General features: G+C 31.9%; 1 protein-coding gene across 7 annotated transcripts in view; it reads left to right on the forward strand.

Moving 5' to 3' along the window:
* Positions 1 to 1,416: 1,416 nt before the first annotated feature.
* Positions 1,417 to 16,004, forward strand: part of uex (metal transporter uex) — a 98,382-nt gene continuing 83,794 nt past the window's right edge. For all 7 annotated transcript variants that reach the window (XR_013877733.1, XR_013877734.1, XM_080154167.1 and 4 more), the window contains exon 1: positions 1,417 to 1,796. Coding sequence is in view for 5 of the 7 variants with exons in the window: in XM_080154167.1 (XP_080010293.1) it covers positions 1,436 to 1,796 (361 nt within the window). In the remaining 2 variants the exon portion in view is untranslated. The remainder of the gene's footprint in view (positions 1,797 to 16,004) is intronic.

Here is a 16,004-nt window from a genome sequence, read left to right on the forward strand (position 1 = left end):
AAAATAAGTACCTCTGGAGATGCCACCACTAATTTTAAATAAGGGGGGGGGGGGGTTTTAATGCAACCATCTCGTAATCAGTGAGCAAATGGCACTTAGAATTCGAATTTCCATTTGAAATTTTGCATGAGTAATCCTTGGTAGGTCTATTTTCCCTAAATCGAACAAAAAGTTGGAAAAGTAACGGCTAACGGCTGGCGGCTCAGCTGTTTTCTACTCTTTTCTACTCCAAAGGGGAGTATAGAACCTTGTCAAGGGGAAGGGGTGTGTATCCAGCACCCTTAATTTTCCTAAGGGGGGTGGATTTACCACCTTTTGCACGCCTCTGGTTATATCTCCTAAGATCCCGATTAGTCCGCAATACATTCAGCTATGAATATACAAATCAAGATTTTCTGAGTTAGGCTTGGTTAGGTTAAGTAAAATCCAAATAAAATATTCTAGTTAATTGCTGGTTAAAAAGGCTTTACTTCAGTCAGAGCTTGATTTATTTAGACTTGACATTTACATTTACATATATACTGATTTGCAAATTTAGAATTTAGTGATTAGGTTTTCTTTGAAGTGCTTTTCTTTTTAGGGGAGCTTAATATATAATACTCGCTACAAATATATATGCTTTAGAGGCAAAACATCCAAAGCTCTACTAAAAAACTTGCCCTTCTTTAAAAGCTCTTTCATTTATCTTAAAATCTCTTTCTTTTTTCTTTAAAATTCTGTATATATAAAACAATTATTGTGCTAATAATATGCCCTTGGCATAGGAAGCTGTCGTTTATTTATCCCATTTGTTTACATATGATCAGCTGATTTGCAATTGCATTTATTCGTCTGCTTTGCGCCATTTTACAATTTTAATTTCGCGCATTTTTCCAGGTTAGGTTTCTAAATTGTGAAATATTTTATTCCACGCTACAGCATTACTCAAATTAAAGCCGAAAAGTCAGCTGAAACGATTTGTGTTTTTATTTTTACCCCCCTCACTCCCCGGAAAATAAGCCTCGAGGCCTTTTGAAATATTTCCCCCAGCCTCTATGATGTATTAGCCTCTCTCTCTATTGTTTTCCCTCAATTGCCTTTCCCTTAAATGTACTTGTTTGACTGCTTTCTAAATTCTCTCCCCCAAGGTCATAGTCGCCATAGCGTATTTTTATTTGTTATTCTCAAATTTTAAAAATTATTATCATTGAATAAAATTTGTAATTTGAAAATAAATTTCTTTTTAAAAATTAAATAAGTATGATGAATAAAAAAATTTAAGGTAATAATTTTTAATATGTCATTTTTCTCGGCAACCCTGAGTTGTTTCTGCAGTATTCCCCTTTTTCCCTTCGACAGCTTCTCCTTTCCCCCCCCTCTCTCTCTTCTCTCCTCCCCATCTCTTTCCCGTTCTCTCTCTCCTATTTTTATGTTTAGGCCTTTAGTAGCAGACAAAATGTCTCTAGACGATGATGACCCAGCTTGTAGTGGTAGTGAAAATTACACGATTCACCTCCCCCAGAGAACCAACGAGGGAATGGTAAAAGTGACCGTGACAAGAACTAAAACGTTACGTCGTCCCAAGACGCTGTTGTCCGTTAATCATGTGTTGTTATTAACGTTTTTGACCGCGTGCAGCTTCGCGCAAGTGACTACGGCGGTGCACCACGCCGTGCAGGATGTGAGCGTCCAGGGCTACAGCCGGTCAAACGGCGGCGCTACGATTGTGCGGTTTCGCTTCATGTGCGGCGGTGACAAAAATCTCAGCGGGTTTGTGAACAAGGAACGCGAGCTGGAACTTGGTCTGGCGAAACATAAGGAATTAAAGAGTTTTTATATTTTTATTAATAAAAATCAATTATTAATTTCAAGTGTAAGGTTAATATATACGGTGTAATTTATATACCAAAGTAAACTTTTTCATAAATATTTAACACAGGCATGTAATGTAAAAATGCATTGGTCATTACTTTTTAGAAATTTTCATATATATTTGATAGTTAAATATTTAAACTAGCTGATTATGTGTGTATTGTACATTTATGTACATAAAGATCTCGTTAACCGCGAGAGGTTGCAACTTTAAGTGAAGCCTAGTTAATATTAGATTAGTGCAGGTTTTAAGCTGTTTAGATAGGTTCGACCCAAGTCCTTGTTACAAATGTTACAAATATCCTCATATTGATTAGGAAATCCCCATTTTCAAGACTGTTTAAATTATCGACAATTTTGTAATTTACTTTCAATAAAATCCTGCAAGTTATGGATGTTGTAATTCTTGTTTTAATATCTGATAATGACAGTATAGAATTCAAATAACGAGGATAGCAACATCCATAAATGTGATGCTAAAAAAATCAGAATTATCCTATAGTAAAAGCTTAAAATGTAAAATAGATTGGAAAGCATAGAAAATCTTCGCTCGTAAATAGTAGACTTTGAATTTGAAATCTCTTATCAAAAGATTGAATTTTATAGGTCTTGAATTTTACATAGCACAGCTACTATATAAGCAGTTTGTGTCCTTATGTGTCTCAGTTTTAAAAGTTACTTGTAATATTAACGTCTGCATTTTTCTTCATTTTGCAACTCAATAAGCATATAACAATAACATGAAATATACATTACGTGTATCAAATCATTGAACAAAAATACTTGTTACTGCGCTAATATTAGACATAATTTCCTATTTATATATTATATTATTTTAGTGGTATCCTTTTTTTCTAAACCTTGTATTACAAAACCTTGGTCTAATTACTCTAAAAAACAACAAGGAAGTATTGTGTGTAGAGTAAACGAGTTATAATTCTTGGAATTTTACAGGGATTATGGGATTGGTAAATTGTAGGAAAACATTTTGGTTTATCAGGAAATTTAAGATTTTTTGTTTAGTGAATTTATTTTGTTTTTAAATTACATTAAAGAAGGACAAAACTTAGCGTATATTTGTTCTTTTATGCTGTACTTGATTTTAGACAGTTCTAAGGAAGGGGTATTTTGAATAAAGGCAAGATAGATTTTCTTCAGATAAAATGTCCTTTCATTGTTGCACCAAATTTATAGAAAATAGACGGAACCATACATTCCTGGAAATTACATAACCATACACTTTACAAGTAGTAGAACGTGTTTTAGATAAACAGGTCGAATTAACACCAGGGGTGAAGGAATACATCAATAGCAACCAAAAAAAGAGGTAGTTTGGCTGTGTGTCTTTCTGTTTATATTTTTTGGTGGGGTTTCGATAAAATGTTGTTTCTAATAGAAGATGTTATAAATGTACCTACTGCTGCTATGTCTGTTGCGTGTCATTTGTAGCTAGAACTTTCCTTAGCATCGCATTAAAGTAAAAGATTAAACGGGGGTGGGAGGCATGAGTCATATTTAACTCTCCCCTCAAGGAAGTGACCCTGTCCCGATTTTATATTCGTTCTTTTATATAATGCAAAAGGGTCTCTGATGCCATTATGGACCGCAGTCGTTGTCTGGTTTAATACATTTATTGTCTTAGCTAACTAAAGTAAAATATCAATATACTAATCTCTTAAACCTAAGGACATTTTTAAAAAGTGTACATATTTCTAGTAAAACCAGAGTGATGAAATTAAGGGGGAAAACTATCTTAATGCCAAAAATCCATTACTCACTTTAATTAATTCTTGAGATAACAAATCTCTAATTATCTTTTAAAATAATTTTTTTTCATTTTATTTTTCTCTAAAGTTTTAGAATTTTTTTTTTTATAAATTAATCCTTTTTCTTCTTTGAATTTATATGCAATATGTGCGTATTATGAAAGGTTTATAAATGCTCTTACCGTTGTTTTAACGTTGTTTTTGTAGTTATTGATTGTCGGAAAAGTTAGAGGCAAAAACTTTTTCAGATGAAATATCCAACTGGTCTATGTACTATGTACCATTCTTATGTCTATAATACCATCCTTTTCCTAGTTAATCAATATCCTTTTCACTTCTTTTCTTACTTTAATTGAACCTCTAATTTTTTAATAACCATGTTATTAAGCTCAGAAATTCAAACTCATTTTTTTGTTTAATTTCATTTTAATTTCTTGGAAACCCCCCATAAACCAGTATCTTTTAAACCAAGTTAAAAGTACGCAACGGGGGTGATTTATGGTCCAATATAAACCTAACAGGACAATGACCCTCTATCCCCTGAAGTAGTTTGGTTACCAAGTGCCTGGGGGTCATTTCTCAAATGCTTCTCTCCCATTCTTACACCGTTTTAAACAACGAGATCTCAATATTTTTGTTGGTGGTTTAATTTGTTTAGAATTATTACTCTATTATGTCATCGAAACCGATTAATATCCAATGGATTAGAACCGGTTCTAAGTCATACTGAAAAACCTTGTATAACAGCGAATTACAGACAATATTCCACAAATATTTTAATATCTACGGTAAGCTGTTTATAATATGATTTGATAAATAACTATTTTTGGACATTTAAATTTTGAAAATTAGACTAAACGTGTAGAAATAACTGACAATAAATTAGAATTAAGTTCTAAATAGAATTTTAACTAAATCACTAATCTCAAGAACATCTTTTTATAGAGTTGCTATGCTTATTATGAGTCTCAATGTAAGTTTTTTATCATTTCCTAATAGTAATGGATTAATATATGTGGATATTATGACAGGGGAAAAATTGTGAATTTAAGTTGCTTTTTCCCCTAACATTTATTGGTCAGTTCTTTCATCCATTAGGAGAGGAGGTGATGGGATTACTGGGGTGGAAAGGGGCAATCGCTATTTTAGCTCGCGGTGTGTTTCACTTTATTAGAGAACAAAAAATCTGTTGTAAGATCCAAGTAATAATATATTAAAATAGTATTCCATTGTTGGTATGCTGGCTAAGATTTTATGAAAGCTTCGCTTTTCAAGTTCTGTTTTAAACAAGTTTTAAGAAAATTAGTTTTAAGTATTTTGTTTTATGTTATCCTTTAATTTGTTCTTTGCGTAATTTCTTTTAAGTTATTAAGAAAACATAGGCTAACACACCCAAAAAAATTAGGGATCTACAAATGCAATCAATCTCAGTTTTTCCAATAAACCGCAGAAATTCCTAACAATAGGGACATTGACAGTAGATCTATGTTCTAACATTCTCTTTGGACACTTAATAAATATTGATTGGTTGGTATAACTTGGTATAATGTCCAAACATTTCCACCAACAAATCTTTATGGCTGATCGCAGCTGTTTAAAGAATCTGCGTCTGCCATGCCCCAAAAAAATTGAAATAAATTTTTGGATTTAACCAGATAAGGATTATAAACACTTTTTGAGTGTTAACACCTTGGGGCAGCATAACAAGGACAGTTCACTCCATAGCTCACTTTGTCCGTCAGTCAAGACGTAAATTGGGGAAATGTGATTTTCGTAACCGTTTTCAAAGATAGACAATTGAAATTTTTAGTGAAAAAATTATAAGAACTTTGCGCATCTAGTATATACATATATTGTTTTTCCGTTTAGCTATCGTTCATGTTTCCACAGACTTATTTTTGAAGATTCGTAATTTTCTTTGATGTTTTGTCATTGCCAATTTGTCCATATATTGTTTATTGTGCTTTGCTATTTATGGATGTTTTCATCCTTGTTTTTCTCTCAATTATCTTATTGTCTTACATCGTATATTTTTCTTTTGGTTTAATTTATAAAAAATAAAAGAAATCAAATACTTATTGACAAACAACTATTGTTTATGTGAAATAAAAGAATTTCTCAAATATCCCAGACTTGACGTTTTATATTTTCTTTAAATAAATAAAGCTTATATTACAACACAAGTATAAGAAATCATCCTTATAGCAAAATTTCAGTTTTTTTTTCTGTTATGAGATCTAAATAATGATTGATTGGTTGAGTTCTACAATTCAGAAAAGCTTATATAAGTCTTGTGTTTTGGTATTTACATATTAACCTAGGATGCCGCCAGAGGCTCGTGCCGTTGTCGTAAGTCTTTTTATTTTAGAGTGGGGGGGGGGGGTTAATGTAATCATCTCGTAATCGATGAGTAAATGGCACTTAGAATTCGAATTTCGATCTGTAATTTTGCATGGGTAATCCTTGGTAGGTCTATTTTCCCTATATCGAACAAAAAGTTGGAAATGTAACGGCTGGCGGCTCAGCCGTTTAGCCGTTTAGCCGTTTTTGTCTATTTTCAGGGCAAATTCATCATTAATTACGTAGGAATCAACTTTTTAAAACATATTTTTGGTTTCATGTTAAATGATAGCAATAACCATTTTTTAAATTTCTAGTACCAACAGCTACCAACTAGAACCGTTTGATAACGTTTTGGAGTAGGAAAGAGTTTCGTGACTAAGAGCCCAAAAATGGCAAAACTCTTTGTTCGATTTAGGGAAAATAAACCTACCAAGGATTACTCATGCAAATTTCAGATGGAAAATCGAATTCTAATTGCCATTTACTCATTGATTACCAGATGGTTGCATTACCCCCCCCCCCTCTTTGCTTAATTTCCTAAAACGACACGAAGCTAAAAAAGAAAAAAACGTCTGAATGTAAAGTTTGCATTATAAAGTTTTTCTTTTGGTTCAATATCCCATGTTTACTAGCAGGGATAAAAATTCAGCAATTCAGTCTATTCAAATTCTGTAATGTTATTGTAAGATTATCATTAGTTTTCCAGCCATACTGAAAAATCATGTATTGTGTCTTATTATAGTCATTTTTGTTAGCCCGGGCCTTCGGTCCCTCAGTGCTACATAACGAAGACATCATAATATTACAATAAAAACTATATTGTTTGTAATGGATACGTGATGTTTATATGATGTCTACATAACTTAGACATCATCAAATTACAATAAAAACTATACTCTAAGGGAAACTTGTTGTTTTATGTTTTTTATTTGTTTTTGTTTGGTTTCTGCCCTATTATAAAGTAGTTAGGTTTTTTTCCGCCAAAACTACTGTGAACCAAAAGAGTCTTAGTAAGGTTTTTCTACCCCTTTCCTCCACCTTCGATTACAGAGTCCACAAAAGCTAGGGGTACAACTGCTTAATACAGTTCAAAGTGTTGGTCGAAACATTATGAGCAATGATAAAACTATCATTTTATTTAAAATCTATGTCTAAGAGTTAACATTTGCGCTTTACCTATGCAAACAAAAGTAAATCAATGAATATCCTTTAATATCTAAGTAAAGTTAAATTTGCAAATAGTTTTTTTTGTTTGCAATCGATTGCAAAGTTGCGGCTTTTTCCATAAACACGGAAATATATTTTGTAAAGTAATTTAAAGTAATAAACTATCCAATTTAAAATAGAGCTCATTGTTTTGAAAATGGTTCTTAATGTTGATTTGTTAGACATCTGACAAGTATAGAAAACCTCGTTGGAATGCCCTGGTAAAAAAAGCTTTAGTATATTTCAATTTAGTTTAGTATAAAATATTCATTTCCTTGCTTTCATAAGTCTGTTGCTAGTTACTTTATTTCTAGACAATATTTTGTTTTATAATATTTACTATTACAAATATTAAAGTTTGAAAATAGTTTTAACTTTATGTTTACTCAGCGTAGATTGACTTGTATTTAAATGTTCAATGCTCATTTTAGTGTGAAACCATTAGGGGTTCAAAAAAAGTGGTAGGCTGTTCATTTTAATTTTAAGGGTTGGGTGGGGTTGTTACCACCCCCCTACACCCCTAATATCATTTTATCATGGTGAGAGGGGACATTGGGCTGATTGGACACTAGTCCCCAATGTTTTATTGTTTTAATTTTGATTTATTGCTTCATGAAGCTGAGTGTCCAAACGTTTCAACCACTAACTGCAATTTACAATAGGGGTTATTTTGTTTATCACCATCGGGGATGTACATCGATTTATCGGCCATTGTCTTAACTCTTTAGATCCCTGGTTTTTTTCCAAACAGGTATAAAAAAAAGTTTGTGATGATTATGTTTCAAGTAAATTTGATGAAAGAAACAGTTTTATAATATACAATTTAAATGTCATTTTGTTAAATAGGTTTTAAAATATAATTTTCATCAAATGATCTTGTTATTAAATTAGCATCTAGAGAGAAAAAATATTTCTGTGTTCAACCTATACGGATATTTTAAATGATATTCTTAAGGGAAATGACAATGAACGATAAATTGATGGAATCCCGAAAGATTTGAACAAATTACCCCATCTGTAGATTACAAATGTTGGTTGAAAAGTTTTGACACTGCTAGATTGATACAAAAAGCCAAGCTTCGAAAATGAGTTCCCAAAAACTTTAAGCAGGAAATGAGAGAGCAGGATTTTGAAACTTTGGGTACCATGATACTTTACAGTCCAATATCCCCTTCCCTTCCCTTGAATTCTTGGGAAATGTTGTTGTTGAATAATATTTAACCACATTCATATCATTTTCATGTCTTAGTATAGCGTAAAAAATACCTATTCTAAAATGATGAAAAAGTAACGTTTTAAATTCAAACCTTGTAATATTATATACAGACAGATTATGTTTGGTTGGAATTTTATTAATGTAGCTTCGGGACAAAAAAGAGAAAGGTGTTTTCAGTTTTCTATTGACCAAAATGTTGCGTATATTATTTATTGGTGTTCACCAAAAATCTTAAAAATTAAAACTTTTAGAAAAAAATTTATGATTTTTTAGATAAGGATGACTTACAACATCAACAAAAGAGAAGCTAAGTTAAGCATATCAGAAAATTGAACTAAAAAATGATGGTCAAACTTACATTTTAATAGTTATTTATTACATGGCGCCTAAAAGTCATATAAATTACAATGCAATGCATGATTTGAGATCAATAGGACGCTTCTAACAATCCTAAATATACGAAATGCTATCCGTTTCTGATTGACACGCCATGATTTATAAAAGCTTTTTTTCCCTAAAAGATATTGGCACCTAGAATAAAATTTGATCCCTCTTTTCGGTCAGACGATAATAATAGGTAGTAATTTTAAAGTATTTTTAGCGACAACAGTTGCAATATGCTTTTGTAGAATTATTTGCATTAAAAAAAGACTCATTTTTGAAGGAATGGCACCTTAAATTTTTTGTTTCTTGCTGTGACATTTTCCTTTTTTTATTTTATTAGAATTTAAATACGCTAGGTATCTACTTATGTTGTACAGTATGCACATTTGAAACCAATAAGCTATAGAGCTGTTTAGTATAGAGGGAAGAATTTTAAAAAGGTGGGGTTTACTTTCGAGTTAGGTCACGCTACCCCTTAAATGACTCTAGACATTAGATTAAACAGTTTGACTATGTATTGTATAGACAGATTTTCGCTTCGGTGATATTAAAATAAGAATTAATAAATTTATAACATTAATTCCAGTTTTGTAACCTTCAAGAACCGAAGGCCTGGGCCAACAAAGTGTATAATTTTTATTTTATTCTTCGTGAAAAATTGTCTTAATACGATAAGATAAAAGATTTTTTTAGAATGACTCAAAACCACTTCTAATCCAGCAGATATTAGGTAATTCAAATTACTTAAATACTGGAGCAATACTGGAATAGTTATAGAAATTGGTTTATAATACGATGCTAGACATAGTTTTTTCGTATTGATGAGAACCGGTTCCTGTCCACCGGATTCGAATGAATACGAGAAAATGAAGTACTTATTTTTTTTTTTAAATTTCTTGATTTAAGTAAAGGGTATTGTGGTATATATGGCTGAGACTAGAGGAGTAGTTTTTCAAGGGGGATAAGAAATAAACAAGAATTTGAAATCAGGTTTTAAATATTTAATGTGCTGCGTTTTTTTCTTGCTCTTGCTCATGTTTGTGTGTGTGTTTAAATGGTTTTATAAGTATTTTATTTTACTCCAATTTTCTTTACATTTATTTATCTTTTTAAGCGTAAAAGTATTTTTACGCAAGTTTACAGAAAAATATATGTTAACATTAATAAACTAAAGATATTTCTTATTAAACACTCAGAAAAATGAAGAATTTTGCATTTTTAAGACGGTTTTGTTATTTTAGCTTTAAAATGTGTTCAAAACCAATCTTGGACATTTGTTAAGTTGAAATGGAGAAGTTAATCGGTTCAGGGGTTAGCAAGATCTTAATGCTCAAACAAAAATCTTAGGTACTACTATGAGCCTAAAATCATTCAAGACTTTAATTTGTAAATTTAAGAGCTTAAAACCATTCTTAAATCCTATGTTAAGCTACCTTTGAATTGAGATATTAACCATAAAAATTTTTCTCCATTTATCGTTCTTGTCAGTAGTAAAATCAAAATTTCTTAAATACTGCTATGTAATATAAACTTATTTGGCTTCCTATTGTTGTATAATTCATAATGTGTAAATTATTTCTGTTTTCATTCAATATTTATATGTACCAATTTAGGGAGGGGGTAGGGCATTTTCACTAAAATTGATTATTAATTTGTATGAAAGTATTGATGATAAGATACTTGATTGACCGAGTTCTTCTTTTTAGGGGAGATTCACATAGGCCCTGAATGTATTTAACCCTTGAGATGGTTTTAGTCAATTTTTCTATCTCCTTTCTACACCTTTAAATGCAGAGCCCAAAGGTGCTACAGGCGCATCCGCTAGTGTTTGGCAGACGCAAAATATATTAGCACTAATACTCATTGTAATGGAATGGTTTTAATCTATTTTTAAGCCTTAATAAGGAAATAAATAAATGGAAATGTAAAAAATTCTTTAAACAAAATATTGATATTAAGTTTGCAACCCTCCCCTCTTGCTATCCATTTGCAATTTTTTTCTGCATAGCAACCCTTTAGTTTCCTTTGTTAGTATGTCAAGAAGTCTGTAAGGTTTTGATATATTTTTCTATGTGCTATTTGTTGTTACTTTCAAAATTTTCAGTCATTCAAAAAGCCCCTAGCAATTAAAGTATATAACAACTATATAAGTAATATATTTTGTCTCCAAAATGATTATTTATGTCTGGCAGAATAGGTAAAAGCAAAATATTGTTAATAATTTACATAAATGCCTTCAAAAAGCTATGCGCCTTATTGACATAATTATTCTTGGTATACTCTGTATTTTGCGGTTTCCTATTACAGGGCGAAAACGTTATTTTATTTTTTATCTATATAGGTTACATTTTTTTATATATAGGTAATACAAAGTAGAACTTTGTCTGTTTGTCTGTCTCGGTAGCCCATGAATCAATATCTTTGCTTTTCAGGTAATATACCCTCATATCATGATTTTGATCTATTTTCATTGTGGTTGGTACCCCTATCTTTAGTATTGAGGTAAAGCTCCCGGAGGCTAGGGGCGAAGCGACTAGCATAAGATAACATTGTTTCAAAATCGTAAAATAAATATTTTATATGTATGAATATTTTACATATTCATTATACATAATAGTACATATCTTTAATGTAAACATTGACTAATATTAATATGATTTAAATAAAACAGGAAAGACTACAACCAAAAGATGAAACTTACAAACATTTATAATCACGTCTGTAAGGTGCTTAGAATCACTTGCTCTCGTTCGTGCATACTCCTTTTTAAAAGCAGAGCTATCCGTCACTGACGTACGGACAGCCATTTCAATTACACAAAATATTATTAAACCTGTTTCAATTTACTAATTGGAATTAATATTTTTGGTATAATTTTCCTGTTTCCATCTCATTACACTTCTTCACTCACTCATATACAAAATCAATCTTTTTAGTAGGTGCTACAAAATAACAACAAAAGAGTAATAGAGATAATCAATTTATTTTTTTGACAAACTGTACATAAATCGCAGAAATACATAACATAAAATAAAGGTGATTCAAAACCCTTTAGGACCCAAAGTGACTTCAATATGCCTCATAGTAATGGTAAAATACTAGATTAGATTAGACAGCTGAGTAAATAGAATTTGATTTTCGAATTAGCGTCACACACAGATAAACTGATATATTTAAGTACTAGCGGCTTCGCCCCTAGCCTCTAGGGGCTTTGCCCCAATAGGTAATTAAAAAAAAATGTAGTGCATGTGGTGGATCTTCATTTTCATCATATACAGCATCGAAAAAAATGAGGGGGATTTTTTTATTTTTTGGGGGGTTGAGGGTATCCCACGCCCCAAGAAAATAGCCTAAAACCACTACAGGACCAGTAGGTATATTCCCTGAAGAGTAGAATCCGATCGGTTCAGTGGTTACCGAAATCTTAAGGCACGGACGGACGGACAGACATCATTCTACTTTGTATTATAGATAGAAAAGCTGTGCTGTACGAAAAACTTGAAATTTTGAAGCACTTTCAGATTAATTCTCAGAAAGGCATAATATTGTTACTATCCCCTTTTCTTAGCCATTTTTAAAAGCACAGCTTTTCTAGAGTAAGGATGAGTGTCTGTAGCAGGAAGTTTAAGAGATTATTATATGAGAGAATTTTCAAGTTTTTATTTTTTTTTGTAAAGGCGACGCCTATGTCAATTAAGATTTTTTACGTTCACAGTTTAATCAAAATATGTATAAAAAAATTACCTTGGAAAATTATGTAAGTTTTTAATAATATTTTGTAAAATCAATTTTAATTATTACTATTAGTAATAGCCTCACTGATTTAATGAGCTTCGCTTTTATGGTTTTTGTGATCCCAGTTCAATGCTTTTTGTCTATCAACATTTGCCGCAAATTATTTTGTTGCGAATTTTTCATTCCCATGCAAAAAAAATAAATTTTATGCCGTTGAAAACTAAATATGTAAGGAAACCAGAGATCTAAAGGGATAAGACAATGGTCGATAAAGGAGGATGTGCATAAGGACCATTTGGGCAGGGGGGGGGGGTTTACTCGAGAACCCTTAGAGCTAGAGGGAGCTAATTTTGGATTTAAGCTTCTATGGGGCCAAAGTTACTTTTAAAATTATCGTCTCGCCGAATTAGGCAATTTGGAATCATTTGAGACCATGTTATTTTTTTCAAAAATTTTTCGCCTTACAAGCAACCCTGCGGCGGGTGCGGCGGTCCCGCCGCCGTTTTTTTTAAAGATACCAATAGTTGGGGTAATTAGTGACCCAGCCCATAAAAGGTATATCTTAAATACAGTATGCTACTCTCTTAGTTTTAGAGATAATTGGATGAAATCTTTTGGGCTGGGTCACTAATTACCCCAACTATTGGTATCTTTAAAAAAAACGGCGGCTGGACCGCCGCTCCCGCCGCCTTTTCCGCCGCCACCAAAAAATTTTTTTTATTATATTTCTCGCCGAATTAGGCAATTTGGAATCATTTGAATTCATGTTATTTTTTTCAAAAATTTTTCCCCTTACAACCAACCCTGCGGGGGGACTTTTATTTATTTTTTTCAAATTCTCGTTTATAAAGGTATATCTTAAATACAGTATGCTACTCCCTTAGTTTTAGAGATAATTGGATGAATACTTTTTGATTGTGTCACTTATTACCCCAAGTTTTGGTATCTTTAAAAAAAAAAAACGGTGGCGGGACCGCCGCTCCCGCCGTCCGCCGCCGTTTTCCGTTTTGAAAAAAATAACATGGTCTCAAATGATTCCAAATTGCCCAATTCAGCAAGAAATGCAATAAAAAAAATTTTTTGGTGGCGGACGGCGGGAGCGGCTGTCCCGCCGCCGTTTTTTTTTTTTAAAGATACCAAAACTTGAAGTAATTACCTAGTGACACAATCAAAAAGATTTCATCCAATTATCTCTAAAACTAAGAGAGTAGCATACTGTATTTAAGATATACCTTCATAAACGAGAATTTGAAAAAAATGACTTAAGTCCCCCCCGCAGGGTTGCTTGTTAGGGGAAAAATTTTTGAAAAAATAACATGGTCTCAAATGATTCCAAATTGCCTAATTCGGCGAGAAATGCAATAAAAAATTTCTTTTTTGGTGGCGGCGGCGGACGGCGGGAGCGGCGGTCCCGCCGCCGTTTTTTTTTTAAAGATACCAAAACTTGGGGTAATTAGTGACACAATCAAAAAGATTTCATCCAATTATCTTTAAAACTAAGAGAGAAGCATACTGTATTTAAGATATACCTTCATAAACGAGAAGCAGGGTTGCTTGTAAGGCGAAAAATTTTTGAAAAAAATAACATGGTCTCAAATGATTCCAAATTGCCTAATTCGGCGAGAAATGCAATAAAAAAAATTTTTACCCCCCTCCCAAAAAAAAAATTTTGGGGGGGGTGGGGGGTCGACGATAATTTTAAAAGTAACTTTGGCCCCATAGAAGCTTAAATCCAAAATTAGCTCCCTCTAGCTCTAAGGGTTCTCGAGTAAACCCCCCCCCCCCTGCCCAAATGGTCCTTATGCACATCCTCCTTTATTAGCATCTCCAATGATGATATACAAAATTTCTGCTTCTGTAGATTTAAATTGGTGGTTGAAACGTTTAAACACTCAACTTAATGAATCAACCAATCATAATTCAATTAAAGTCCCCAAAGTTGCTAAGCCACGAATAAGAAAACTTTTGAGACTAATGTTACGTATTAAACAGCCCATTGCCCCCTTCTCTCTCTTTAAAAAAAAAAAGATTTTTATTAATTTCAGAGTAGCTGTGCTTTAAAAAATTTCAATACTTTTTTATAAATTACTGATTAGCTGAAAAATGATGACTTGAATATACAACAGCTAGCTTTAATATAAATATTTACTTAATAGAATTAACTTATTTTTTAACACAATTGAAAAGCACTATTTTTAACAGTGAAACTTTTATACAAGTATTTTATTATGGGAGTTCGTCTAGAGTTAGAGTTAGAGTAATGGAATGCCTTGGCTCAAAACAGATGCAACTCATTATCATACATAAAGGCCATGGAAACAAATTGTTTGTTGTCAGTACGATACAATTGCATGTTATTTGAAAGGGAAGTGATAAATTAAAGAAAACTTAAATCTATAGTTGTAAAAAAAGTATTAAAATAGAAGTCAATCAAAGCTTAATTTTTTTTTGTCAGTAAGTCTTTGCCATAAATACCTTAAATGGTCCTATTTAGTGTATAAATTCGAAGAATAATTTAAATAATCGTTAATTTGGAAGTACATTTGCAACAAAAAAAAAGATCATAAATTATTTTCCTTCTTCTTTTCCAAATTGCAGTGAAATAATTTAGTTTTTATTAAATATGTGTCACATTGCTATCTATGCATATCAGTAAGAAATAAAGTGGCAATATTTCTTTAACATTTAGTGGACTACTTACCCCCTGGCATATAATGGGATAGAGGAACAATTGGCGATAAATTGATGTACCCCTTCTGTTGATTGAAAACATTATTATTGTTATTGAACGCGTATAAAACTTAGGATGTTAGATAAGGGTTAGTCTTACCTATCAGGATTAAAGTCTCTAGTCCATCCCCCGGAAGAGCTAGAATTAAAAATGTTGAAATAAGAGGGGGGGGGGGGGATGTTTTCAAATAAGTTTTAAGATGGATTGTTCCAAGAAATTATTAGTCATAAAATTCAAGGAAAAAAGTCAACTAATCTTTTGTCTCTTTCCTTTCTTTTTGATATAAACATACATATTGAAAAAAAATTTAACTAGATGATTTAGGTATATATCACTTGTCAGCCATTAATACATTTTGTAGTAGTTTCTTTACTTTAAGAATTTGTATTTATCAAAAATTTAACACTTTAAGATATTACCTAGGTATAAATCACCATAAGACTTCAATTTAATTTTTATTAAAAAAAACTAAAAAATTATATGTAAGTGTCATAGATAAGATTTGAGGAGTAGCTTCGCCACTTGAAATTTTACCAAGAAAAGCGCGGAAGTCTATGTATTGATTTTGCGTATGTGGTGTGTGTGTGTTTGCTGATAGCATAGCCACTGTATAACTGTCTTTGTATGTTGATCTCTTCCTATATATTGTCCATGTTTTTAGTCTGTATGTAGGTAATGCTCTTATACATATATTTCATTTGTTAATTAGGAACAAAATGTGTTGTATATATATTTGTGAAAGCTAATCCTTAATCCGTTAAACAGTTTAAAT

Source organism: Acartia tonsa, chromosome 3 (assembly GCF_053477335.1).
Source record: "Acartia tonsa isolate MP-2025a chromosome 3, ASM5347733v1, whole genome shotgun sequence".
NCBI lineage: Eukaryota > Metazoa > Arthropoda > Copepoda > Calanoida > Acartiidae > Acartia > Acartia tonsa.